Genomic DNA, 26,587 nt, shown 5'->3' with positions numbered 1-26,587 from the left:
CAGCAAAACACTGGAAGATCACTTCAATGGCAAAAAAACGAACGGCGACAGCGGAAGCGGCTGCAACAACAACAACAACAACTTCTGGGAAAAAAAAGGTATAAAAGTGAAAATTGTTGTCGAGTTCGCAATCACAAAGTCACCTCCTCGCAGGAAATGTCCCGGGGCAGTCCTTCGGCAGTCATTCCATTTCCATCAGCCGACATTAAATCATATCTCTTTATTTGTCTTCGCGACACTCGGGAATGTGCCCTCGAGTGCACTGAAGCACTCGGAGTCTGTGTTGGTAGTTGTTGTTGTTAATGTTGAAAGACAGTGAAGATAAAGTCGCGGATTTTGGTCGTGACCTTTAATCGAAACCAGCGAACGAGAAAAGAAATAGAAGCGGGTGGTGTCTTACAGACTAGCCGATCCCCCACTAACCGTGCGGCAATAGCGATATCAATAAGAGAAATAATGATGATGATGATGATGATGTGAGTCGCTGAGAAATTGTCTCAGCTGATAACTTTCACGCTTTGCTCGAATATATTGATTATAGAATGTATGTTTTCATTATTTTCGATAAAAAGGCCACATTCTTCGATTTCTTATCAATTTGATGGTCAATGCTGAAATTGTAAAAATTTGTTATCATTTTGTTCATAAAGTTTTTTGCTCAAAAAGAACTAATTTCATTTTAGTCTATCTCATCAAAAAAAACCTATGTAATCGTAGGGCCGAGTGTATCTACCATGTGAGCGTATGTGTGCATGCAGACCCGTACCCTGGATTTCGTTTCGGGAGGGGCCCTCAGATAAAAAAATAACAAAGTTAATGAATATTGCTTATGTACCTAAGATTGCTGTCATAGTGAAAGCGTCACGCGCAGCGTCGAGGCGCGCGTGCGAACTAGTTGCATTTGATCAAAGCAAACCTGTCAGAGTGAACGCTTCGGTTCGGTCCACGTTCCGCGCTCACTCTGACATCAACCTAATTCTCGGTGCTCCTTTCACCGGCGTTTTTAACAGTTTAAATGTTAAAATTTTCTACTGAAGCTGTCATTATTGGATATGTTTTAATAAATTTTATGATCGTACTCTAGAGAGGGTTATTATATTAGATTTCTTAAACATCCTCTAAACTTGTAGGGCATACTGGTTTCGGTTTCAGGTTCAGAAAGTAGCGGTCTTAAATTTCAAAACGAAACTCACATCGATTTCTCAGAGATAACTTGCACATCAAATTATTTTCACGGATGTCGGCAAAATTTTACTGCATTTCAAACAGCGGAACATCTAACAATCAGTTAAGTAACCGTTTCTGTTGCTGAATGATCAGTACAGTTACACTGTATTTAGATCTGTCATAATTCTACTGACTGACTTCCTCAAATATATGAACGTCCCTATCAGCGAAATATTACTGTTTTGGCATTAAAATGCCTCACATTTCACTATATGAGGCCGAGTGTCAATTAAAAGTTTTGAAAATAGTCGCGTAACCCTTTTCTGTCATAATTTTGAACGTTAATAACTCAGTCATTTGTTGATGATTGATATTGAAAAAATGGTTAGAATCGACCTATGTTTTCAGCCACCAATACCAGTTGTCCAAAATGATGTCATTTTCTTGGTCAGCATAGGAGGCTTTGCGTTATGCATGAAAACACCGCAACGTTCTGGGTAGTATGAAGAGAAATCTATAAATATATGCTACAAAATATTTCTTTGCCTAGTTAATACTAGCCTGTGAATGAAATAAGTAGCTGGTCCAGTGATGCGATGTTTCCTGATGTTTGTGGCACACCGTGTACGCTTGAGTATCTTACATATCATCCAGCTATTGAAAAGCCGAATCAGCGTGATTACCGGTTCTTTCAAACTATCCCCTATATTTAGCATTAATTTTGGCTTTAAAAATGTCTTACTCTTCACTATACGAAGCTGGGTATCAATTTAAAAAATGCTAACCGCGTAAACTTTTTCTGTCATAGTTTTGAACACTTATAACTCAGTCGTTTGTTGATGGATTTATATAATTTAACTGCCAATCGATACGGAAACATTTAACTTAAACTCATGAAGTAACGTCGTTCAAGTATTTCAATTGCATGCCTTAGAAAAAAATTGTCCTATGTTTTCACGAGCCAATGTCAGTCGCAGTACATGATGTCTAACTCTCGTCCGATTTTCGCAGTATGAACTATAGCACAAAAGGGAATCTATAAATATATGCCCGAATACATTTCTGCTGTAGTTTACCCATAGCTGCCAGGGAGAAAGGGTTAGTGGACGACAAAGCTGGAACTTACCTTATGAGAAAAAAAGAACCGGAATTTTCATTTTAAAATTCCCGCGCTTGTCCAATCGGTGAACTTTTATTCTCTGAACGTTGGCAACACTTTTATACACATTCTGTCAAATTTTGACGCAAATCGTACGATTAGTTTTTGTTTGGCGTCCATACAAAGAAGTTGAAAAATTTTCGTGTGGCGATTTTTATAACGGATGAAAATTTAGAACAACGGCTCGCCTTCGAAGCGCCATTCGGTCGATTGTTGTGCGGTTTCGACGTCATATTCGTAGATTCACACCTCATCACCAGTTATGATGCATTCGATGAATGTGGGGTCACTATCTGCGCTGGAAATCATCTCTTTGGCCACATCAAAACGACGCTGTTTTTGAATGAAATTCAGCTTTTTTGGCACCAGCCGAGAAGCGACGAGTTTCAAACCCTGATAACTGATGTTTTAGTTAAAATGTGTTCGGCTGATCCATAAGAGATGCCCAACAACACAGCAATCTCTCTAATCGGTACAGAACGATTTTGCAATACGATTTGCTTCGCCGATTCAATGTTTTCTTCAGTAACAGATGTTGTTGGGCGACCAGGGATCTCATCATGATCCAAGCTTGTACGACCACCTTTGAAGCGTTTATACCACTCGTATGCCTGTGTTTTTCCTAGACACAATTCACCAAAGGCCTTTTCTAAAATTTTCAACGTTTTGCCTTGTTTGCCGAAAACCATTTCGCCGAAAGGGTCATTTCGCCGAATGACATTTCGCCGAATGGATCACTTCGCCGAATCCAACAATTGTTCTTATATCGTAATTAGAATTGAGGCAATATAAAGACAAATGAAAAATGATAGCGTTAACGCCAGGTGTATCTACAAAACAAGTGTGTGTGGTATTTTCCGTTTACTAAGTGAAAATGAAAAAATATCAAATGTGGCTTCGCCTGAATTTTATCTGTATAAGACTTCCAGTTCCTAAATCACAGGGTCATTGTAGTAAACACTTTAGTTACAAGAATGTTTTTTTTTTCAACATACACGTGAAGTGCAGAAAATTCTTGAAAATTGGGTTGAAAGCTCCTCAAGTTTGTAGATCTTTAAACAATATCACTTCAGTTATAATAGTAAATAATCTGAAGTGTATCATTAAAATATTCTGTAATCTGTTGGTACAAAAGTTGAGGAGGTTTAATGCCTACTGGAGAACTAATCTTAAGTGGACTATTCTCTGCTCCAGAAATAAAGAAATTAGGCCTCCAGTTTCCGGATCCGGAAGTACTGAAACAACTCGACAAAATTCCTGAAATGGACCTTACTTCGGTTTGTCAGAGATGTCTTAGCTAATTTCCACAAATTTAGATTTGCTCTCCTTTGTTTACTTGTTTGTTCGGTTGAAATTCTGCATTTTCAAAATGTCGCGCATTGAAAAGGAAGTAATTAAGGTTCTGGACACATGGTTAAGTGAGAAGGGTATTACTATGCGAAAGTTGGCGAAGCGGTTTGGGATTCATCGTGCCAGTGTTAAAACCATCATTAATAAGTTTGGGGAACACTATTCTTTGGATGAGCTACAAGTAAGAGGCAGCAAACCCGATTCTTTCAACCCGAAACTGGACCAGAAAGTGATATCTCTAATCATGAAGAACAAATCGATGTCAATACGTAATTTGGCTAAAAAAGCAGTAACGAGTGTTAGAATGATCCAGCGTATCAAGAGGCGAAATCACCTGAAGACCTACAAGAAGCAGAAAATCTCGAAACAAAATGTAGAACAGAAGAAGGGAGCAGCAACAAGGGCCCGGAAATTGTATTCGCGTCTTTTGCAGTGTCCGCATGCATGCGTTTTGATAGCCGATGAGACTTATGTAAAGGAGAACTCAAAAACCCTTCCAGATCCACAATACTTTACTGTCGTCGTTGGGGAGGATGTGAGCGATGCGGACAGGTCGATTCAAGTGGAGAAATTCGGTTGAAAGGTACTGATATGGCAAGCAATATGTTCCTGTGGTTTGAAGTCACCAATTTTTTACACTACCGGAACTAGAAATGCAGAAATCTATCAACCTGAGTGTCTCCAGAAGAGATTGCTGCCTTTATATAAGAAGCATAGTAAACATCCACTGTTTTGGCCGGATTTAGCGTCGGCTTACTATGCCTCAACCACTCTCAATTGGCTTGCGGAAAAGGGTATAAATTTCGTTGAGAAAAATATCAATCCACCAAATTGCCTGCTGAAGCTGAGCTGAGCGACTTATAGAACGTTACTGGGCATTAAGTGGAGAGGGTCTTCAACAAGACTGGTGAGACAGCTGGAAACATGCAGCTCAAAAAAAAGTTGCGCTCAAGCCTCCAAAAAATGGAACTGGATGAAAAGCATTCGATCAAAAATTCTAAAATTCGTGAAGGAATAACATAAATTTCATCCGGTTTTCATTATGCTCAAGTTTAACCTGGTACAATAAAGGATCAATTTTCAGTTTGAATAAAATATCTTTTTTTTCATAATTTGAAAGAAAAATTTGTGGATAGCCTTTTTTCGATACATACCTCACATTATGAGTAAAGGTTTTCAAGAAATATCAATAAACCGGAAATCACCATATTGCATTCCGAAACGAGCTCAAACATCATTTTCTGATATCTAATTATCAAATCCTTTTCGAAAATACTTTTCTACATTTTTAAATTCGAAACGACGTCAAATATCGTTTTTCGGCGGTCATTTTTCCAATCCGTTCGAGAATTACTTACATGTAAGGGCCAGGATGGCATTTATCGTATCAAAGAACGCTCACTAGCAACTCTTCACACGATTCAATCAGTGCCATCGAAGAGCGACGGATATCATCGCAGCAACGAAAAACCGGCATGGTTCATTTAACATAGAATAGACACCAGTGCGAGAGCGAATTTCTCTCGATGATCTGTCTGAGCATTACGAATTAGCACGCTGCTGTTGGGATTCTCTCTTAAGCAACAAACGGTCGCTTATTCTCGTTTCGCGATCCGATTATATAAAGGCAGTTGACAATTGCGATAGAATCATTTTACTATTGTCGCTTATTCTAACAACTATGTGCATATAACCTTTGTATAAGTTGTATCTATGAAAATGTATGTGATTGCTCCACACAAGGGTTTTGAAATATTGCAACCTAGTATGAGAATCATCAAGTCGAATCATCGATTCAATTTTCTGCGATTCTTTCTTGGTAAATTCCACACAGAACCGTTTATTACCTGACTGTATTTTTTCAGGACTGTCAAATACTCAGAATATGAAGTGGAGAGAAGAAATGTAGAAAAATTCTCTCAAGGTTCATGCATTGAGAGACACGAATTGTTGTAGCATCTTCTAACGGATTGAAAATGTTGTATACAATATAGTTAAATATCGAGCAGCTTCTGTCAAATTATCGGCAATCACCAACACTGTGTAAGAGTCTATCAATAAACCGGAAGCCGCCACCTTGGATTTCGGATCTACCGCAAACATTGTGTTTCAATACCTGTACATAAAATCCATTTCGAAAATACCCATATTTTAAGTGTTTTCAAGGAATATGAATAAACCGGAAGTCGACATCTGAGTTATTAAGACGCAGAGATGTGCAGGATCGCATGTTAATTTTATAAAAGTGAAGAAAAAATGCTATAAAAGCACATACTAAAAAAACAGGGACAGCCCTTTCCTACCAATTTAAAGCTCTAATCGCAAAACTCGAACATGATTTACAACCGAATAGTTGCCATCAAACAAGCCTTAGCATGTAGAAATCCTCGTCATTTGGGGGTTCTGTACCTTGTGGGTGGCCAGTTTGTGCAAAGTGCACATGACTTATTTCTTGTTTTTACGTTTCGTCTTCGACTCATCAGTGCATCAGCAGATTATATTGAAGAAATCGGTTTATTCATCTCGGAGAAAATTGTGCGGAGAGAAAAGTCTTTTAAAAGGTGCACACGCAGACGGGTCTCCGGAGCTCCGATAAAAAGTCGGCTCCACCAGCAATTCTATCAACTTTCTACAGAATAAGAGGAAAACGTGAATCTTTTCCGAAACTTAGCTTAAAAGTGTTCCAATACGTTGGTCTTGTTAGTTAATTGTTACACAAGCCTATTTCGTCTATACCAAGGGTCCCCAAACTATTTTGGGTCATGGACCCCTGTACTAAAATTAACTTAGGTCTCAGACCCCCATTCACAAATTCCTTTGAAAATTAAATTTCTGATTATTTTGACGTTTTTGACGTTTTTGACGTTTTTGACGTTTTCGACGTTTTTGACGTTTTTGACATTTTTGTCTTTTGACGTTTTTGTCTTTTGACCAGTGCTGTAGTTGCGGTTAGTCACAGTTAGCTCTTGAAACTGCAACCGAAAAAATTTTTTTTTGGAAATTTTGATAATGACTGATTCAAGTAACCTGAAGAGTGCAAAAAAAAATAATAATACAATTGAAAAAAGCGCCCACATAAATTGTTCTAGGGCGCAGGATGAAAGTAATCTTGATTATAGTATAATATCCTTCTTAGGGCGCAAATAATTATTTATTTTCAATCTAACAAAATAATATCTTGTACGGATAATTTGGAAGGGCGCAATAGGAATGATTCTAGGGCGCAGAATCACGGTAAGAGAATTGAAAAGGGCGTCCATAAAATCAATTCCAGTGCGCAGGATGGAAGTATTTTAAAAACATTAAATAATCGTAGTGAGGACGCAAATTATAACTAATTTTCAAGCTAAAAAAAATCTTGTAAGGATAATTTGGATGGGCGCCTTAGGAATAGTTCCAGGGCTCAGAATCACAAGAGGAAAATGGAAATAATAGATTTCAGGGCGCAGAATGATAGTACAATAATAATCCCAGTGAGGGCGCAGAATTTTATTTGTTTTCAAGCTTAATAAATAACATATTGTAAGGATAATTTGAAACGGCGCAATAGGAATGATTCTAGGGCGCAGAATCACGGTAAGAGAATTGAAAAGGGCGCCCATATAATAAATTCCAGGGCGCAGGATGAAAGTATTTTCAATACATTAAATAATCGTAAGAAAAGGGCACAAATTAGTACTTATTTTCAAGCTAAAATATAACATATTGTAAGGATAATTTTATAGGTTGCCTTAGTAATAGTTCAAGGGTGCAAGAAAATGGAAAAGGGCAACCCATACAATAGATTTCAGGGCGCAGAATGAAAGTATTTTTGAAAACATTAATTGATCCAACCGAATGCGTAACTTATTACTTATTTTTAAATACATTAATCGATCCAACTGAGGGCGCAACTTATTACTTATTTTCAAGCTTAATACATAACATCTTGTAAAGATACTTTGGAAGGGCACCTCAGGAATTATTTCAAGGCGCAGAATCACGATAGGGAAAGTGAAGGCTGAAAGTATTTTTAAATACATTAATTAATCCTAGTGAGGGCGCAAGTTTTTATATGTTTTCATGCTAAATAAATAACATCTTATAAGGATAATTTGGAAGGACGCTTTAGGAATGATTCCAGGGCGCAGGGTGGAAGTATTTTAAAATACATCAAACGATCCAACTGAGGGCGTAAATCACTATCTATTTTCAAGCAAAAAAAAATCTTGTACGCCTAATTTGGAAGGATTCCTTAGGAATGTTTTAAGAGCGATCTTAAAATTTATTCCGGCCGCATGGTGGAAATCTTTTTAAATACTTTATATAATTCTGCTAAGGACGCAAATCATTATTTATTTTCAAGCTAAATAAATAGCTGAAGTATGGAGTGCCTCAGGATTGACATCAGGGTGCAGAACGAATTTTCTATACCTAATACTACAAAGCTTTCGAAAGCATAAATGGAGCACAAATTATTTCTTTGTTTGTGAGTTATATAAATAGAATCTCGGGAGGAAGCAATGCAACAGTCAGCATTGAGCAGTGCAGCCTTAACAACAATTTTTCTAAGAGTTATTATATTCAAACATAAAATATACTAGCAGTTTGTAATCTTCATTAACAGCTTTTGATAGTTTTAAGTTGTCTTTATTGAAAAATTGGACAATAATGAGGACATTGGACAATGAATAAGAAATGATGAATTTCAATAATTTTGAACGAGATGAATAATTATAAATACTGGCATTTCTTAAAACTCGGCCTTGTATAGTGGAAGGTCGGTATAGTAGAATTAATTACCACATGAATTCAACTGATGGGGATTTCATTGGTATTTTCCAATTTCTTATATGCTTCTGAGATGAGACGGCATCATCTAATATTCTCGTTTGGTGCAATATGCAATTTCAAATGGTTTTTGATGATAGACGGAAAACACGCGTTAAGCTACATTGAAATAACATGAATATCTCAAACGCACGGTGTGTGGTGGCACACATGACACAAACTGAAACTGATCGTGACCAGATATTTTTTCTCTTCTATATGGAATACATCAATAGAAATTTCGCAACTTGCGCAGCAAGATGTTTTCAATGTAACCAAAAACCTGCAGGTTTTCCATGGATATATAAAAAGACTCACATAGTTCGAAAAACGCTTGTATGAATTTACTTCTTATCAGATGCACATAAATGGAGCGTCATATTTTACACAAATTTATATTCAAGAACATGAAAAATTGTGTGATTTGGAAATTACATGGCTTTACAACGAATGGAATAACGTGGAATGGAATGGAAAATCTAAAGATCGAGAGCAACAACGCAACTTGAATCGAAAAACATTAGATCACAAAGCACACCAGATAGTCGACTGAGCCACAGAAGCACATATCTGCTTAGCTGTAAATTAGTAAGAATTATGTCACCTGTAAAATTCATAATTTCTTTCTGTACAGTTTTGAAGAAGTAGATTCTGAACTCTATTTCAAAATCACACAATCGGAACTATTATTTGGAAGAATAATAAATACAGAAAGTGGAAATCTCAACACCTGGGTACTTAGAAACATTAACATTCAGATTATGATAACACTTATGTATGTTGCAAATGAGTCTTCATGGTTGATTTGTGTGGCAATTGTAGAGCTTCAGGAAACTTACAAAAAAGTTAAAAATGAGTTGTTGAGGAAAATACGGCGCCTCGCTCGTAACAAATAAGTCTGATACTAGAACTATATAACTGTCGTATACAAAAATACGAAGATGAAGAAACAAAAACCCCGTTAAAAAAAATCTAACTTCAGTCAATTGCAATGCGCCCCTGTACCACGGAAATCCAGGCGCCCTATCAACAAAGTCAACGACTAACCAATGAAATTTGAACAACTACGGCACTGCTTTTGACTTGTGACTTGTGACTTGTGACTTGTGACTTGTGACTTGTGACTTGTGACTTGTGACTTGTGACTTGTGACTTTTGGCACGAACATGAAATTTTGTGTTGTTTGAAAATTCCACGGCATGAGATTTAATGAAATAAAATACACTAAAAACTGATAGCGATGCGGCGACTTGAATCGAGAATTATAGGATCACAAAGTACGTCCCTTAATCGACTGAGCCATACAAGCACACATTTGCTTGACAGGTAAATGGAGCATATTAATTCATACAGTCGCACTTGCTAGCAAATACAAATTACAGTCTGAATAAGTAAAATTGATTCTAACCAAGCATGAAGTCAAATGGAATTTTCCGTCATATGACAGTGCGCGGAAGTTCTTCGGCTTACGAATACATCCAACTCATTTTGTCTTACCTTCAGTAACAACGAAAATGTTCTTCACATTATTGATGAACGATGTCAGGGCTACGATAAATCTACCCGCATTCCTTGGTAAATCGTTTAAATCAAGGGTCCCCAAACTATTTTGGGTCTTTACTAAAATTAATTTAGGCCTCAGACCCCCATTCCCAGAATCAAAATTTCTTGCTGTTTAATTTTGATGTAAAATACTTACCAATTTTCGCGGATGGTCAAATAAACGCTACTTTTTTAGCATGAATATTTCAAACAACAGCTTATATCAAACAATAGGGGGTCGATTTCTAGACCTCGTCGACCCCCATAGTCAGTTTTCGTTTACGTCGACCCCCGCAAAAGAAAATCGACCCCAAGAGGTCTATATCGACCACTTTAGGAACCCCTGGTCTATACCATGTTCAGGATCCTGGTTCTGGAAGCACCTGAAATAGTGTTCAAAATCTCCTATATAGAATTTTCATTGCCTATTTGTGAAGACAGTAATGTAAAGAATCCATTCCACAACTAGGTGGATAAAAACAGGGTTTGGATGAATCAATATGGCCACAAAGCACGAATCTTCGCAACAATTCAACTCACTCAGCTCCAAACATCACGCAATTTTCTTATGAATAATCCTATTTCTCTGTTTCCCGCGATGACTTTTTCAATAACACACTACATTGTTAGCAGTATTTAGTAGAAGAAGAGCCTTACTGGAAGCGCTCAATCTTAATTAGCGAAGTGAAGCGTCCGAATCCAAAACATTTGGCTCCAGTTGTGTCAATAGTAGATGGAATGGATGAGAGTCGAACCGTGTCCGTTTGGCTCGAGCGCAACCAAACAACGTCTGATTAAATTCTGCGTCACTGCCATAGATCTCACGGGAAAAGCCGTTCCGAAAAAAAATGCCACTCGAGAATCGATGCTTCCCACAGGCAAACGATGAAAAAAGCATGCTTTGATAAATTTGCTACCCCGCCGGTACGGAAATCAAACAAACAAACGTAATTTCTAGATGTTTACTGCGGAACCTCTCGAATCTTTTTTTTTTATTCACCGAAACATCCGCCTATTAAGCGATATATCCATCCTTACGAGTTTGAGTGAAGGAAAAACAGCTTTGCTGCTGAGCCACTCCGTTATTGCCACATTATTTGTTTTATGAGCTTTTTTTTGGGCGACTCTTTCTCTACCCGCTGCATGCCGGTTACTTGGCTCCGTATCTTCCGAGAGCTTCCCAGTAAATACAGACGCCTAGCGTAAATCACGCCATCATCTCCGACATTTCCCGCAGAGCAGACACAGGCCAGCAACAAACGGTTCGGTCGAGGACGGTGATGGAGAGATTTACGACCTGTTCGTGATTTCCAAAGAGTCTCTCCCCGGGGCTCTTCGGTTAATTCATACTAGAATATCATTTGACCCGTGCTCGATGCTTTTCTCGTTTCAGTTCTGGTCAGCATATGCGCCCTGCTCCTCGCAGCACCTAGACGCCGTGCAATTAACGTTAGAACAGATAGACTTAATACGCAGATTAGTAAATCTTTACCCACAGCACATGGCTCTGGTGACGACAGCCGACGGTAAGTAATCAAAATTTTAATTAAATTTTCTGTAGTCCAGCAACGTAATCGTTTTGCTTCCGTCCATCGTCAGGCATCGCGGAGAGCCATCGATCCGGCAAACTGGCCAGTCTAATCGGCATCGAGGGTGGCCACTCGATCGGCACCAGTCTGGGTGTGCTGCGGACATTCTACCAGCTGGGGGCCCGGTATCTGACCCTCACGCACACCTGCAACACCCCCTGGGCCGACTGCTGCAAAGTTGATGAACCGGGACGAGTTCCCCACATCGGGGGCCTGTCGCACTTCGGGACGCTGGTGGTCACTGAGATGAACCGTCTCGGAATGATCGTGGACCTGTCCCACGTGTCAGTGCCAACGATGCTGGACGCTTTGGCCACCTCCAAGGCGCCCGTCATTTTCTCCCACTCGTCGGCACACGCCATCTGCAACAGCTCGCGGAACGTGCCGGATCACGTGCTGAAGCGACTGGTGAGTGTTGTACTTTTTATTTTATTATTTATAGTCTACACAGAACGCTGTGCCACAAATGGTTTTAAGTTTATTAGTATTAATCATTTTGATGACTCACGTTTCGGTAGAAAAGTAAGCACGAAACGATTATCAGACTATCCTAAGTATCTGTTTTAAAACCTCCCATTTTTCTTATTTTGATATTCAATTTGTGGAATGAAGCTTCTTTTCGGAAAAATACTTTGAATAAAGCAGTATTTTTATAACTGATCAACAGAAACCAAAAACCAAATGTATAAACTTTTCCTTCATCAAGTGAAAATGTATTGATGAGTCGACATGAAAATTACTCAGTGACTCTTGACTATCTTCTTTTCATATGAAATGGAACTCCATACACTACAAAAATATCAGAAATATGAAGTGTGCCGATTTTAAATTAATTTTGTATTTCCAATTGACTTAAATGAGGGCTGATATTTGATTGCATTTATTACGAAAATATTAAATACAGCAACAGCAAATATGGAACCCAAGGTTTAATAAAAAATAGCACAAAATTAAGAATTCAAAATACAAATACTAAATACCATAATATTTTCACTATTAAATATTAGTTTTTTGTGTCTTCACAAAAGTTGTTTGTAATCAAATGGCGCTCCTTTTGATGAAAAAAGTTACTAGGGTGGTTCTCATTTAGATTGAAATCTGAAATCTAACTTTCTTAGTTGTACTCAAAAATTATTTTGTTGTAAAATAAAATTGTAGAAAATTTTATTTTGTGCAGCTTTGCTGAAAAAAGCACCTCTCTAGCTTTTCATTTGATTGAGTTACATCAATTTTCCCTAATAAAAGTAGAGTGACTCCTGAAAAATCACTCTTTTGTTTAAAACTTTTTCGTGAAATGTTCTACGGAAAGTTGTTCTAAGCACAATTTTGCTGAACCAAGCTTTTTCATATGAACTATCAGTAAAAAGTTATGATTGTTTATTCATCAAAAATTAGTCAAGTTTAAAATATCAATATTCATTAGATGCCAGATCGATAAAAATGTGTCCTATGCGGTTCCTGGAAGGTCATAATATAAGTCAAAATTTAAGAGAAAATTTGAAGAGTGTTATTTTTTTTAACCTTCGACAAAATAATAGTATGAAATTCTACAAGTGTTCCATACACTGTCCATTCGAGAAATGAGACAAACAAAAACTACAGTCGAAAATAGATTGCAGAACAATTTTAAATAATTTATTACCAAAATAACTACTTCAATTGAGTTATTCCGAACTAGTTGGCCATGATAAATCTATGAACAGAAATTTGCATGATCTCGACAACCATGTCGAGTTTGTAAAATGCTAATATTTTTATCCACATCGTGCCGAGACCCCTATGACAATGGCCCTTCTTTCTCATCCACTTGTGTACCGAATAGTCTGTAAAAACCGGAAAACAACGCACAATGAGTTTTGGTTCGAATAAAAACATTCTACTCATTTTAACATACTAGTGATTTACTTGGATTTCAGAAAGTGCTTTGATTTAAAAAAAATGGTTTTCGGCTGTAGTTTTTGTGTGTCTCATTTCTCAAATAGACAATGTATAGAACACTTGTAGAACTAATTTGATACTGTAATTTTTCTGAAGGAGGTATGTTGATACGTTGAGGCGTTAGATACATTTTATCAATCTGGCATCTAATGAATGTTGACATTTAGTACTTGACTAGATTTTGATGAAAAAAAAATCATAACTTTCTATTGGTAGCTCATATGAAAAAGCTTGATTGAGTAAAATTGTGAGCAATGATGAGTTCAACAACTCTTCTGGAAACAACTTTTCCGTAGAACGTTTTACAAAAAAGTTAGAACAAAAAAGTGATTTATCAGGAGCCACCCTACTTTTACTCGGGAAAATTGATGTAACTCAATCAAATGAAAAGCTAGAGAGGTGCTTTTTTCAGCAAAGCTGCTCAAAATAAAATTTTCTACAACTTTATTGTGCAACGAAATCTTTTGTGATTTCAATTTAGAAAGTTAGATTTCAGATTTTAATCTAAATGAGAACCACCCCTGTAACTTTTTCCATCAAAAGGAGCGCCATTTGAAAACAAACAACTTTTGTGAAGACAACAACTACAAAAAACTAATATTTAATAGTGAAAATATTTTTGCCACGCTAATTTGCCGTTTCGGACCACTGTACTATGGTATTAGCATATGCCAAATACAAAATATAAAGCAATAAATACCAATCATAAAATACCAAACCCCAAACAAAGCGCAAAATACACAAAATACACAAAATACACAAAATACACAAAATACACAAAATACACAAAATTCACAAAATACACAAAATACACAAAATACACAAAATACACAAAATACACAAAATACACAAAATACACAAAATACACAAAATACACAAAATACACAAAATACACAAAATACACAAAATACACAAAATACACAAAATACACAAAATATACAAAATACACAAAATACACAAAATACACAAAATACACAAAAAACACAAAATACACAAAATACACTTAATACACAAAATACACAAAATACACAAAATACATTAAAATACACAAAATACACAAAATACACAAAATACACCAAATACACAAAATAAACAAAATACACAAAATACACAAAATACACAAAATACACAAAATACACAAAATACACAAAATACACAAAATACACAAAATACACAAAATACACAAATTACACAAAATACACAAAACACACAAAATACACAAAATACACAAAATACACAAAATACACAAAATACACAAAATACACAAAATACACAAAATACACAAAATACACAAAATACACAAAATACACAAAATACACAAAATACACAAAATACACAAAATACACAAAATACACAAAATACACAAAATACACAAAATACACAAAATACACAAAATACACAAAATACACAAAATACACAAAAGACACAAAATACACAAAATACACGAAACACACGAAAAACACGAAATACATGAAGTACAAAAAAAATAAAAAATTAACCAAACACAAAAAAATTTAAAAAATAATCCAAATACAAAATACTGGAAATAATAAAAATACTAAAAATACTAAAAATACTAGAAATACTAAAAATATTAAAAATACTAAAAATACTAAAAATACTAAAAATACTAAAAATACTAAAAATACTAAAAATACTAAAAATACTAAAAATACTAAAAATACTAAAAATACTAAGAATACTAAAAATACTAAAAATACTGAAAATACTAAAAATACTTAAAAAAACTAAAAATACTAAAAATACTAAAAATGCTAAAAATACTAAAAATACTAAAAATACTAAAAATACTAAAAATACTGAAAATACTAAAAATACTAAAAATACTGAAAATACTAAAAATACTAAAAATACTAATAATACTAAAAATACTAAAAATACTAAAAATACTAAAAATACTAAAAATACTAAAAATACAAAAAATACTAAATATACTAAAAATACTAAAAATATTAAAAATCCGCATAACTCTGAAAATTCGCATAAAAACCGCATTACTGAAACTTCGCATAGAAAAACGCATAACTCTAAAAATTGGTATAAAAAAGTCGCATGAAAAAAGACCTTAGTGTACTCAAAATATGCAAAATAATCAAACTGCGCAAAATACGCAAAATATAAACATTACATATATTAAACGCAATAGGCAAAAAGGAAAACTACCACATCGAGAACGGTAAGCGAAACAAGATAAGCTGACAGTAAACCTAGAAAGAAAGAAAGCATAGACAAGAAACGAAACAAGAAAGCAAAGGCTAGCAAGTAGGAAAGGAAATAGGCAAAAGTCAAAATGATTAGAAGACAAAACAGCTATAAAGTAAACCAGTTCGACAGGAAAACTGAAATTCAAAAGAAAAAGCATAGAAGCTGAAATTCGAAAGAAAAAGCATAAAAATTAACAAAAGACCAAATTTAACAAAAGACCATAATTTAACGAAAGATCAAAATTCATAAAAAAAAAAACAAAATTACCAAGAAAAACAAAATTACGAAAAGGCCAAAATTACTAATTGATGAATATTACCAAAAGACCAAACTATCAAAAATCCAAAATTATCAAAAGATCAAACTTACAAAAGGAACAAAATTACCTAAAGACCGAAATAACAAAAAGACAAAAATTATCAAAAGGAGATTATTTCCAAAAGATCAACAATCAAAAATTTGAAAAAGATAAAAATTATCAAAAGATCAAAATTACCAAAAGACCAAAATCTTAAAAAAAATTAACAAAAGACCAAAATTTACAAAAGATCAAAATTATCGAAAGACCAAACTTTACAAAGAACCAAAATTACCGAAAGACCAAAATTTACAAAAGACCAAAATTATCAAAAGACCCATCATCTAAAATTTTCAAGAGATCAAAATTACAAAAAGACCAAAATTATGAAAAGACCAAAACTATTAAAAGATCAAACTTTACAAAAGACCAAATTTTACAAAAGACCAAAATTACCGAAAGACCAAAATAAACAAAAGACCAAAATTCATAAAAGACCAAAATTACCATATGATAAATATTACTAAAAGGCCAAAAGACCAAAAATCCAAAATTATCAAAAGATCAAACTTACAAAAGGACCAAAATTACCTAAAGACCGAAATAACAAAAAGACCAAAATTATCTAAAGGTGAATATTACCAAAAGACCAAAAGATCAACAACACAAATTTTAAAAAATATCAAAATTATCGAAAGACAAAAATTAGCAGAAGACCAAAATTTTCAAAAGACCAAAATTAACAAAAGACCAGAACATACAAAAGTTCAAAATTACAGAAAGACCAAAATATTCAAAAGACCAAAATTAACAAAAGACCAAAATTTACAAAGATCAAAATTACAAAAAGACCAAAATTATCAAAAGATCACAATTTTCAATAGACCAAAATTAACAAAAGACCAAAATGTACAAAAGACCAAAATTTTCAATAGACCAAAATTTGTAAAAGATCAAAATTACCAAAAAACCAAAATTATCAAAAGAAAAAAAATTTTCAAAAAACCAAAATTAACAAAAGACCAAAATTTATAAAAGATCAAAATTACTAAATGATGAATATTACCAAAAGACCAAACATCCAAAAGATCAAAATTACAATAAGACCAATATTATCAAAATATACAATAGATCAAAATTACAAAAAGAACAAAATTATCAAAAGACCAAAAGACCCAAAATCAAAAATTCCAAGAAATCAAAATTACCAAAAGACCAAGATTATCAAAAAACCAAAATTATCAAAAGACCAAACTTTACAAAAGACCAAAATTACCGAAAGACCAAAGTTAATAAATGATGAATATTACCAAAAATCCAAAAGACCAAACATCCAAAATTTCCAAAAGATCAAAATTACAAAAAGACCAAAATTATCAAAGACCAAAATTTTTAAAAGACCAAAATTAACAAAAGACCAAAATTATCAAAAGACCAAACTTTACAAATACCAAATTTTACAAAGGACCAAAATTACCGAAAAATCAAAATAACCAAATGATGAATATTACCAAAAGACCAAACATCCAAAATTATCAAAAGACCAAAATTATCAAAAGACCAAAATTAACAAAAGACCAAAAATTACAAAAGATCAAAATTACATAAAGATCAAAATTATCAAAAGACTAAAATTTAAAAAAAAATTAACAAAAGACCAAAATTTACAAAAAACCCAAATTATCGAAAGACCAAACTTTACAAAGAACCAAAATTACCGAAAGACCAAAATTAACAAAAGACCAAAATTATCAAAAGACCCATCATCCAAAATTTTCAAGAGATCAAAATTACAAAAAGACCAAAATTATAAAAAGACCAAAACTATTAAAAGATCAAACTTTACAAAAGTCCAAATTTTACAAAAGACCAAAATTACCGAAAGACCAAAATAAACAAAAGACCAAAATTCATAAAAGACCAAAATTACCATATGATAAATATTACTAAAAGGCCAAAAGACTAAAAATCCAAAATTATCAAAAGATCAAACTTACAAAAGGACCAAAATTACCTAAAGACCGAAATAACAAAAAGACCAAAATTATCTAAAGGTGAATATTACCAAAAGACCAAAAGATCAACAAAACAAATTTTTAAAAAGATCAAAATTATCGAAAGACAAAAATTAGCAGAAGACCAAAATTTTCAAAACACCAAAAGACCAGAACTTACAAAAGTTCAAAATTACAGAAAGACCAAAATATTCTAAAGACCAAAATTAACACAAGACCAAAATTTACAAGGATCAAAATTACAAAAAGACCAAAATTATCAAAAGGTCACAATTTTCAATAGACCAAAATTAGCAAAAGACCAAAATTTACAAAAGACCAAAATTTTCAATAGACCAAAATTTATAAAAGATCAAAATTACCAAAAAACCAAAATTATCAAAAGAAAATTTTTTTTCAAAAAACCAAAATTAACAAAAGACCAAAATTTATAAAAGATCAAAATTACCAAATGATGAGTATTACCAAAAGACCAAACATCCAAAAGATCAAAATTACAATCAAAATATAAAATAGATCAAAATTACAAAAAGACCAAAATTATCAAAAGACCAAAATTGAAACAAAAAATTAACAAAAGATCAAAATTTACAAAAGAACAAAATTACCAAAAGACCCAAATTATCAAGAAACCAAAATTATCAAAAGACCAAACTCTACAAAAAAACCAAATTTTACAATAGACCAAAATTACCGAAAGACCAAAATTAACAAAAGACCAAAATTTATAAAAGATCAAAATTACCAAAAAACCCAAATTATCAATATACCAAAATTTTCAAAAGACCAAAATAAACAAAAGACCAAAACTAAAGACCAAAATTAACAATAGGTCAGAATTTACAATAGACCAAAATTAACAAAAGACCAAATTTTACAAAAGACTATAATTTCCGAAAGACCAAAATTATCAAAAGACCGAAATTACCAAAAGACCGAAATTTTCAATAGACCAAAATGTATAAAAGATCAAAATTACCAAAAAACCAAAATTATCAAAAGAGAAAAATTTTCAAAAGACCAAAATTAACAAAAGACCAAAATTTATAAAAGATCAAAATTACCAAATGATGAGTATTACTAAAAGACCAAACATCCAAAAGATCAAAATTACAATAAGACCAATGTTATCAAAATATACAATAGATCAAAATTACAAAAAGACCAAAATTATCAAAAGACCAAAATTGAAAAAAAAATTAACAAAAGATCAAAATTTACAAAAGAACAAAATTATCAAAAGACCAAAAGACCCAACATCCAAAATTTCCAAGAGATCAAAATTACAAAAAGACCAAAATTATCAAAGACCAAAATTTTCAAAAGACCAAAATTAACAAAAGACCAAAATTATCAAAAGACCAAAATTATCAAAAGACCAAAATTATCAAAAGACCAAAATTATCAAAAGACCAAACTTTACAAACACCAAATTTCACAAAGGACCAAAATTACCGAGAAATCAAAATTACCAAATGATGAATATTACCAAAAGACCAAACATCCAAAATTATCAAAAGACCAAAATTTTCAAGAGATCAAAATTAACAAAAGACCATAGTTAACGAAAGACCATAATTTACAAAAGATTAATATTACATAAGGATCAAAACTATCAAAAGACCAAAATTTACAAAAAAAAAATAACAAAAGACCAAAATTTACAAAAGCCTAAACTTTACAATAGACCAAAATTTATAAAAGACCCCACATCCAAAATTTTCAAGAGATCAAAATTACCAAAAGACCAAAATTACCAAAAGACCCAAATTATCAAGAAACCAAAATTATCAAAAGACCAAACTCTACAAAAAACCAAATTTTACAATAGACCAAAATTACCGAAAGACCAAAATTAACAAAAGACCAAAATTTATAAAAGATCAAAATTACCAAAAAACCCAAATTATCAATATACCAAAATTTTCAAAAGACCAAAATAAACAAAAGACCAAAATTAACTAAAGACCAAAATTAACAATAGGTCAGAATTTACAATAGACCAAAATTAACAAAAGATCAAATTTTACAAAAGACTATAATTTCCGAAAGACCAAAATTATCAAAAGACCGAAATTACCAAAAGACCAAAATTACCAAAATTAACAAAAAGACCAAATTTTGCAAAAGACTAAAACTAACGAAAGACAAAAATTATCAAAAGACCAAACTTTACAAAAGACCAAATTTTACAATAGACCAAAATTACCGAAAGACCAAAATTTATAAAAGATTAAAATTACCAAAAAACCAAAATTAACAAAAAGACCAAATTTTACAAAAGACCAAAATTACCGAAAGACCCAAATTATCAAAATATCACATTTGAAAAATATTACCAAAAGCCTAAGAAATGAACACGTACTGTAAAATGACTCAAAAGTGTAAGCACAAAAGCCGATGACTCAATTTTAGAAAGATGAACAGCAATTCCAGATACTTTTTCCGAGTGATTAGTTTTAATCCCCCAAGCACCTTAGGTCAAGAGTTCATGTAGAAACAATGTGGGAAAGAGAAAGAAGCTTTAATCGAAATTCCAGTGCAATGAAGCGAGATATGCTTGTTGCACAGATTGGTTTTTGGATTAGCATAATTGAAAAGAAATTCCATTTTCTCCCGTCACCCTTGATTCACTGACGACTGACGGCGACCAGGAACCCTGGGGAACCTGAATGGAAAAAATAACAAGAAATTAATTAATATTGGTCGGAGTTTTTCCTCATTTTGTCACCCTTCCATTAGCATAATGGCACAGTTTTCCGGCATCTGCACCGGTCGGTGTGGTTTCTAATGGCCACTCGGAGGCACCGGCGTATTGGAAACTAAATTGCCGCTATCATACACATACACGCACACACACATTCATACCACCCAGAGGCACGATGGTCGATGCCTGTGCGCCAATGGCAGGAATTAATGCGAAACTTTCTCTTTCTCGTTTCGGTTCGACTACCATCAACAAAATGCATCGTGAACATGCTGGTCAACATCACCGGACACTATTGGGACATGATTCAACAACATCTTCTTCACCGCGCTGACAATGGACTGACTTGGTCACATGAATGTGCATGTGTGTGTCGGCGTCTGTTTGTGTTTTCCTCGTGCTCGTTGCTTCAATAACTGGACTTGACTGGACTAACCGAAACCGCATCTGCATCAACCGAACCAACAACCCGGTGCTGCTTCTCCTCCTTCTGCCACTGCCTTGACTGCAACTTGACTTGGCTTGGCTCACGCAGTCGGCCAACGGTGGTCTGGTGATGGTTGCTTTCTACCCACATTTCGTTAGTTGTGGCGAGAAGGCAACCCTCAAGGATGTTGTCGGTAAGTTTAATTTATATTAAATTTTCTTCTTCGGCTATCCCGACTTTACCCGATTCCCCGTCCTACCGAGAGATCCTATACAAGCAAGCTACAACTACGTGCCCCGGGTAAAATGGGATCTTATCCTGATGGAGTTTCGATTTGAGCCAGCTTTCGAAGGCTCGGCCTAAAGTCGTTGGTTCCGGATTGGGGTAGCATAGCTGCAAAGCCTTCTTTTCTTCACGTGAACTTTCAGTTTGTTACGTGAGCTCTTCAGTTACCAAAGGTCACTTCGACCAATGGAAATGATATCCTTGGATGGACGATTCAATGATAATCTAAGCACATTCGAAGAACTGTTCACTGTTCATATTTCTGTTGGAATCTTATATTCCGGCATTATCCTGAATTGCAGATAATTCAAAAGACCCTAGTCTAGGCGGAGCTACCCTCGCGTAATATTGGCTCCTGGTGAAGACAGAAACCGAGCACCGGCGGCAAACAGCTGCCGTTGCTTATTTTCATTAAAGCGAATCCCGAAGCCAGAAGGAATTTAATATTGTGTTGCAATTTCGCCGATGTGGAATGCTTGAGCTGCTTCGACCACGGCCAATGAAGGATCCCATCGATGCAGGCGCGCCACCACCCAGTGTCTCAAAAATGCAATTTAATACAACTACGGGTGATGTTTATGATAGCAAAATGGTGGGGAAGAAAAATGGGACAATACCAATAATAGTAATAATAATAATAATAATCGTAGAGTGCCTCCAAATAATCAATTTTATGAATGGGAATTTTAGGCATGCAGTGCAAAATTGTCAACTGAATTTTCATTGTTCCATCGAGTCACCGAGAGTCTCGTACTGATCGATCGACTCACATTCCGTCCAGAGCTTGACAGCATAAATCATGAACGATCCCATCCTTTGACGTAGTCCCAGACTCGGTACTGTAATTATTTTCCATTCAATCAGTCTCGCTCCGAAAGTGGGGTCGTTTTGCCTTCGAGCGATGAATGGCAGTGAAAGGGTCCTGCATTACACTCAAATAAATTATCATGATTGGCACTTTTTGGGGAGGCGCTTCTTGTTCTTGTTCCAGTGGTGCAGACAAAAAGGTTATTTTTTTTCCCATGGATGTTATTTTCACAAGAGTCACAGGAACGGCCCAGACCAGTAGGAATGTAAATCAAACGATTGAAAGCCTTTTCCGACGACGGAGATGCCGTTTGATCTGCTGGATAGTGAAATTTCCCCAGCCGACCAAACGATTGATCAAACGAAAACGGAACGGTTGGGAGACAGACAGAAATAAAACACGCGCCGCAATCGACCCAACCGACGCCGGCGATGAAAGAAAAGAGTTATCCATTTTCACGGGAATGATTCGATTGGCTTCTTGCCGTTCGCTCGAGGAGGGGCGGGCCTTGTCGGTTTTTTTGGCTTGCGTATGGAAATTAGCTGAAAAGTGTGAGCGAAGGATTAATTGCAACCCTTTCCGTTCACCCGTTCGGAAGACGAAGAACGAAGGCCGATGAGCCGGCCGGTGATTGGAAAGAAGGGGGGCTTTTGAGGTTGGAAGATGATAATAAATTGGGCTCATTTTCAGGCAAGATCAGGGAGGAATCCTCAATGCGTGACAGTGTCGGTTTGGGTGGACAGTTTGATGATTACTTTTAAATGAAGTCCAGTTTTGCGCAGGAGAGGCATGCTGAAAATTGTCACACTACGGTCACGAAAACGGAACTTTTATTGAACCTCTTGATCCTACTCGAATTATCTACAGGCAGCCTTTGGTTCTAACACATCTGCAATGCAAATAAACCAATTATTATTAAGTAGTAAAAATTGAAAATGACTTTTTAATGGCGTTTTGAGAACTGTTCTAATCATATTTTGGGAAAACAATATTTCGCATATAAGCCATGCCTTGGAAGGTCATATTACAATGAATATACTTCTACTAAAAAAATCACTTATTTTTGGTAAAACTCAACTTTACTCATCAACATAGTCTCCGTCAAGAACAACGCAATCAACGGTTTTGTTTCGAAATAAGCTTTTTGTTTCCTTACTGTAGTAGAATGTTCTCTCTTGAAACATTTTTTGAGGCCTGCAAACTGTCAGTAGTCACCGGGGACCATCTGCAGTGAATATGGTGGGTGCGGCGGCAATTCAAAGTCCCATGCATCCATAGTTGTTGATGTCGTTTTAGGTCCATTGTGAGCAAACGCGACACCCACTTTTACAACAACTTCCTCATAGACAAATGTTCTTGCGAAATAGTGAACACATTGCCGTATAATATCTTAAAGGTGTCAGTTTTCTCACCCAATTTCGGTTTATAGGTTCTCTAAAACCAATTTAGTGGATTTTTTTCGCGATTTCAGCACCTTTAGTGTCAGAACATGCACATTCATACTCAACATACCACCGCCAAATGGTTAATTTTGATGGAACAGAGTCCCCGCAGCACCTTTCAAGCGGTTGCTAAGCTTGTACTGTGTTATTAAACAAAAAAAAAAGCAATTATATCTTTATTATAGAAGTGATAGTCACTTTTTGGTCTTGCACAAAAAAAGTGCGGAAAACATTATTTTCACTCCGCATGTTATATACTACAACCTTCGAATCGCATTTGGTTTAATACTATGTTCACACTGGCCGAAAATAACATGTTTTAACGATAGTAATATAAAGTCAAAACCGCACTGTTCACACTAAGAAAAATGGTTGTACCTATCTGCGTTGCCAGGTCATTTTTCCAAAAATATGTAGTCGGCGCAAAAATCTATCTGTATCATATCGGTATCAATACTCTCTCTCATAAGTAGTAGAAAAGGTGAGCGAAAAAAATTAGAGGGTTGTATTCAAGACACGACCGAGCACAATAACATTAAAAATGGAACGTTTCTAGGGTCTTCATAATAAATACAAAAATAAAGATGATAATGATGATGATACACTAAACTAAAAACTTTTTCAATTGACTAATTACAAACTTGCTCTAGTTTAAGCGCTTAGATTGTTAGCGAATGATAAAATTGACAATTAGATTCTTTCTTGATAATTAATTCTAGTCAATTTTGATCCCTTTCCACAAATTTTTACATTGTTAAGTTTTGAATAACATCCTTTAACTAGAAGTCAATTATGATGAATTCAAAGTTACTTGAAAGCTCAATTTTAGATACAAACAACCTAAAGATTTAAACCTGAACAAATGAAACTATTTTATTTTATGATAATAATTTTCGAGAAATGTACAAAGTTATTAATTTTATAAACAGTTAATCGATCCAAGAGAAGATTTTATTTATTTTAACGAAAAATGTTGTACCAGTAACCTCAGCAATAGTGTAATATCATTATTCCTTCTTCAAAATCGTCGATAATCTTCGGAAAGTGTCGGTAAATAATATAGCAACAATACGAGGAAGAAAACAGTTTAAGTTAAATGTTTCCGAATCGATTGGTTGTTGAATTATATAAATCTATCAACAAATGACTGAGTTATAAGCGTTTAAAATTATGACAGAAAAATGTTACGCGATCAGTTTTGCAAGTTTTAAATTGACACCCAGCCTCGGGAAGCGAAGTGTAAGGCATTTTTAATGGCAAAATCGACCAACAATTTGCTAAATACATGGGATATTTCAAAAGAACCGATAACCACGCTGATTCGGTTCTTCAATAGCTAGATGATATATAAGATGTTCAAGCGAACACGAAGCGGTGTTGCGCAGACAACAGGAAATTTCACCAACACATAATGCAAAAGCGATAATCCAGCAAGTGAACGCATATACAATCCGGTCATCAGCTCACTGGACGAGCTAATTGTTTCATTCGCAATCAAACATCAACTAGGCAAAGAAATATTGTGCAGCCTATATTTATAGATTTCTCTTCATACTACGCAGAACGATGCGTTGTTTTTTATGCATGACGCAAAGCCTCCTATGCCGAACAAGAAGTTGACGTCATTTTGTACAACAGGGATTGGTGGATGAAAACATAGGTCGATTCCAACCATTTTTTCAATAGTATGCTTTTGAAATACTGAAACGACGTCGTCATACATGTTTAAGTTCAAAGTTTCCGAATCGATTGGTTGTTAAATTATAACAATCCATCAACAAATGACCGAGTTATTAACGTTCAAAATTATGACACAAAAAGGTTACGCGACTATTTTTGAAACTTTTAATTGACACCCGGCCCCATATAGTGAAGAGTAAGGCATTTTTAATGCCAAAAAAAGGTCCCACGACAACCTTTTATCATGTCTATTCAAGCTAAAAAAACGGTACTTATCTGTCTGATCCGTGAATTATCGGTATTTTGGGAGAACATATCTGTATTGTGATATAGAGGTCAAAAATCTGTATAAATACCGAGAAATCGGTATACCTGGCAACGTTGGTACCAGTTTTCAGTTTTGTTTTATTATGATTACATGACTACTTTGATGGAAAACTGCTGTTGTTGAACAGCTTGTCAACTGACATAGTCGAAAAGTGAAGGAAAATGCTAGCAGGCTTGTGCTTTACTGACAATTACATCATGTTATTTCGTGAAAACATGTTTTAATGTGACGTTTATGAATATGAAATAACGCAAAAGTAAAACATGTTATTTCGCTTAAAACATGAAATCGGAGTTATAACATGTTTTAACTCATAGAGTGAACATAGTATAAGGTACATATCTCAAATTATACGGACGCAATCTGACTCGGAGTGCACCAACCTAACCTTTTACTTCAACAATGATCAAAGTAAGCGAAGAAATAAACAAACTTTCCATAAAGTACTGAAACATAAAAGAATGGAGAGGTCTCCTGATGCAGTGTTCCTTCCAATCAAAAATTAAATACAAACCGCTAAACAGCTTAACAATATTTAATCGAAGAAAACATTGAAAACTTCGTCTACCTTTCGGAAAGTGTGTTTTCATATGAATTTAGGCGAATTAAAATTGTGACTACCACGACCGCTTTTAAAGAAGGCCAGTTGGGGCACGCGGCCCTTGATGGGACCCACCGAACAAAACAAAAAAGACCATTTAGTTAGTAAGAGGCATGCAAATAAATCTTGCCCCCAGGCCAGGCCGGTACCCAGGACTTCGTTTTGGAAGGGGCTCTGACCTCTTGTTTCTTCGATGCATAAATGCAGATTCAAAAG

General features: G+C 34.7%; 1 protein-coding gene across 5 annotated transcripts in view; it reads left to right on the top strand.

Annotated features, from left to right (window-relative positions):
* LOC131427355 (dipeptidase 1) overlaps window positions 1–26,587 on the top strand; it is a 715,435-nt gene that overhangs the window by 675,921 nt on the left and 12,927 nt on the right. For all 5 annotated transcript variants that reach the window (XM_058590471.1, XM_058590475.1, XM_058590472.1 and 2 more), the window contains 3 exons: window positions 11,421–11,553; window positions 11,627–12,024; window positions 21,336–21,420. In XM_058590471.1, coding sequence (XP_058446454.1) covers window positions 11,421–11,553; window positions 11,627–12,024; window positions 21,336–21,420 — 616 coding nt within the window. The remainder of the gene's footprint in view (window positions 1–11,420; window positions 11,554–11,626; window positions 12,025–21,335; window positions 21,421–26,587) is intronic.

This window comes from Malaya genurostris, chromosome 2 (genome assembly GCF_030247185.1).
Source record: "Malaya genurostris strain Urasoe2022 chromosome 2, Malgen_1.1, whole genome shotgun sequence".
Taxonomy (NCBI): Eukaryota; Metazoa; Arthropoda; class Insecta; order Diptera; family Culicidae; genus Malaya; species Malaya genurostris.
The sequence above is the reverse complement of the archived record's forward strand: the minus strand, read 5'-3'. Positions and strand labels throughout refer to the sequence as shown.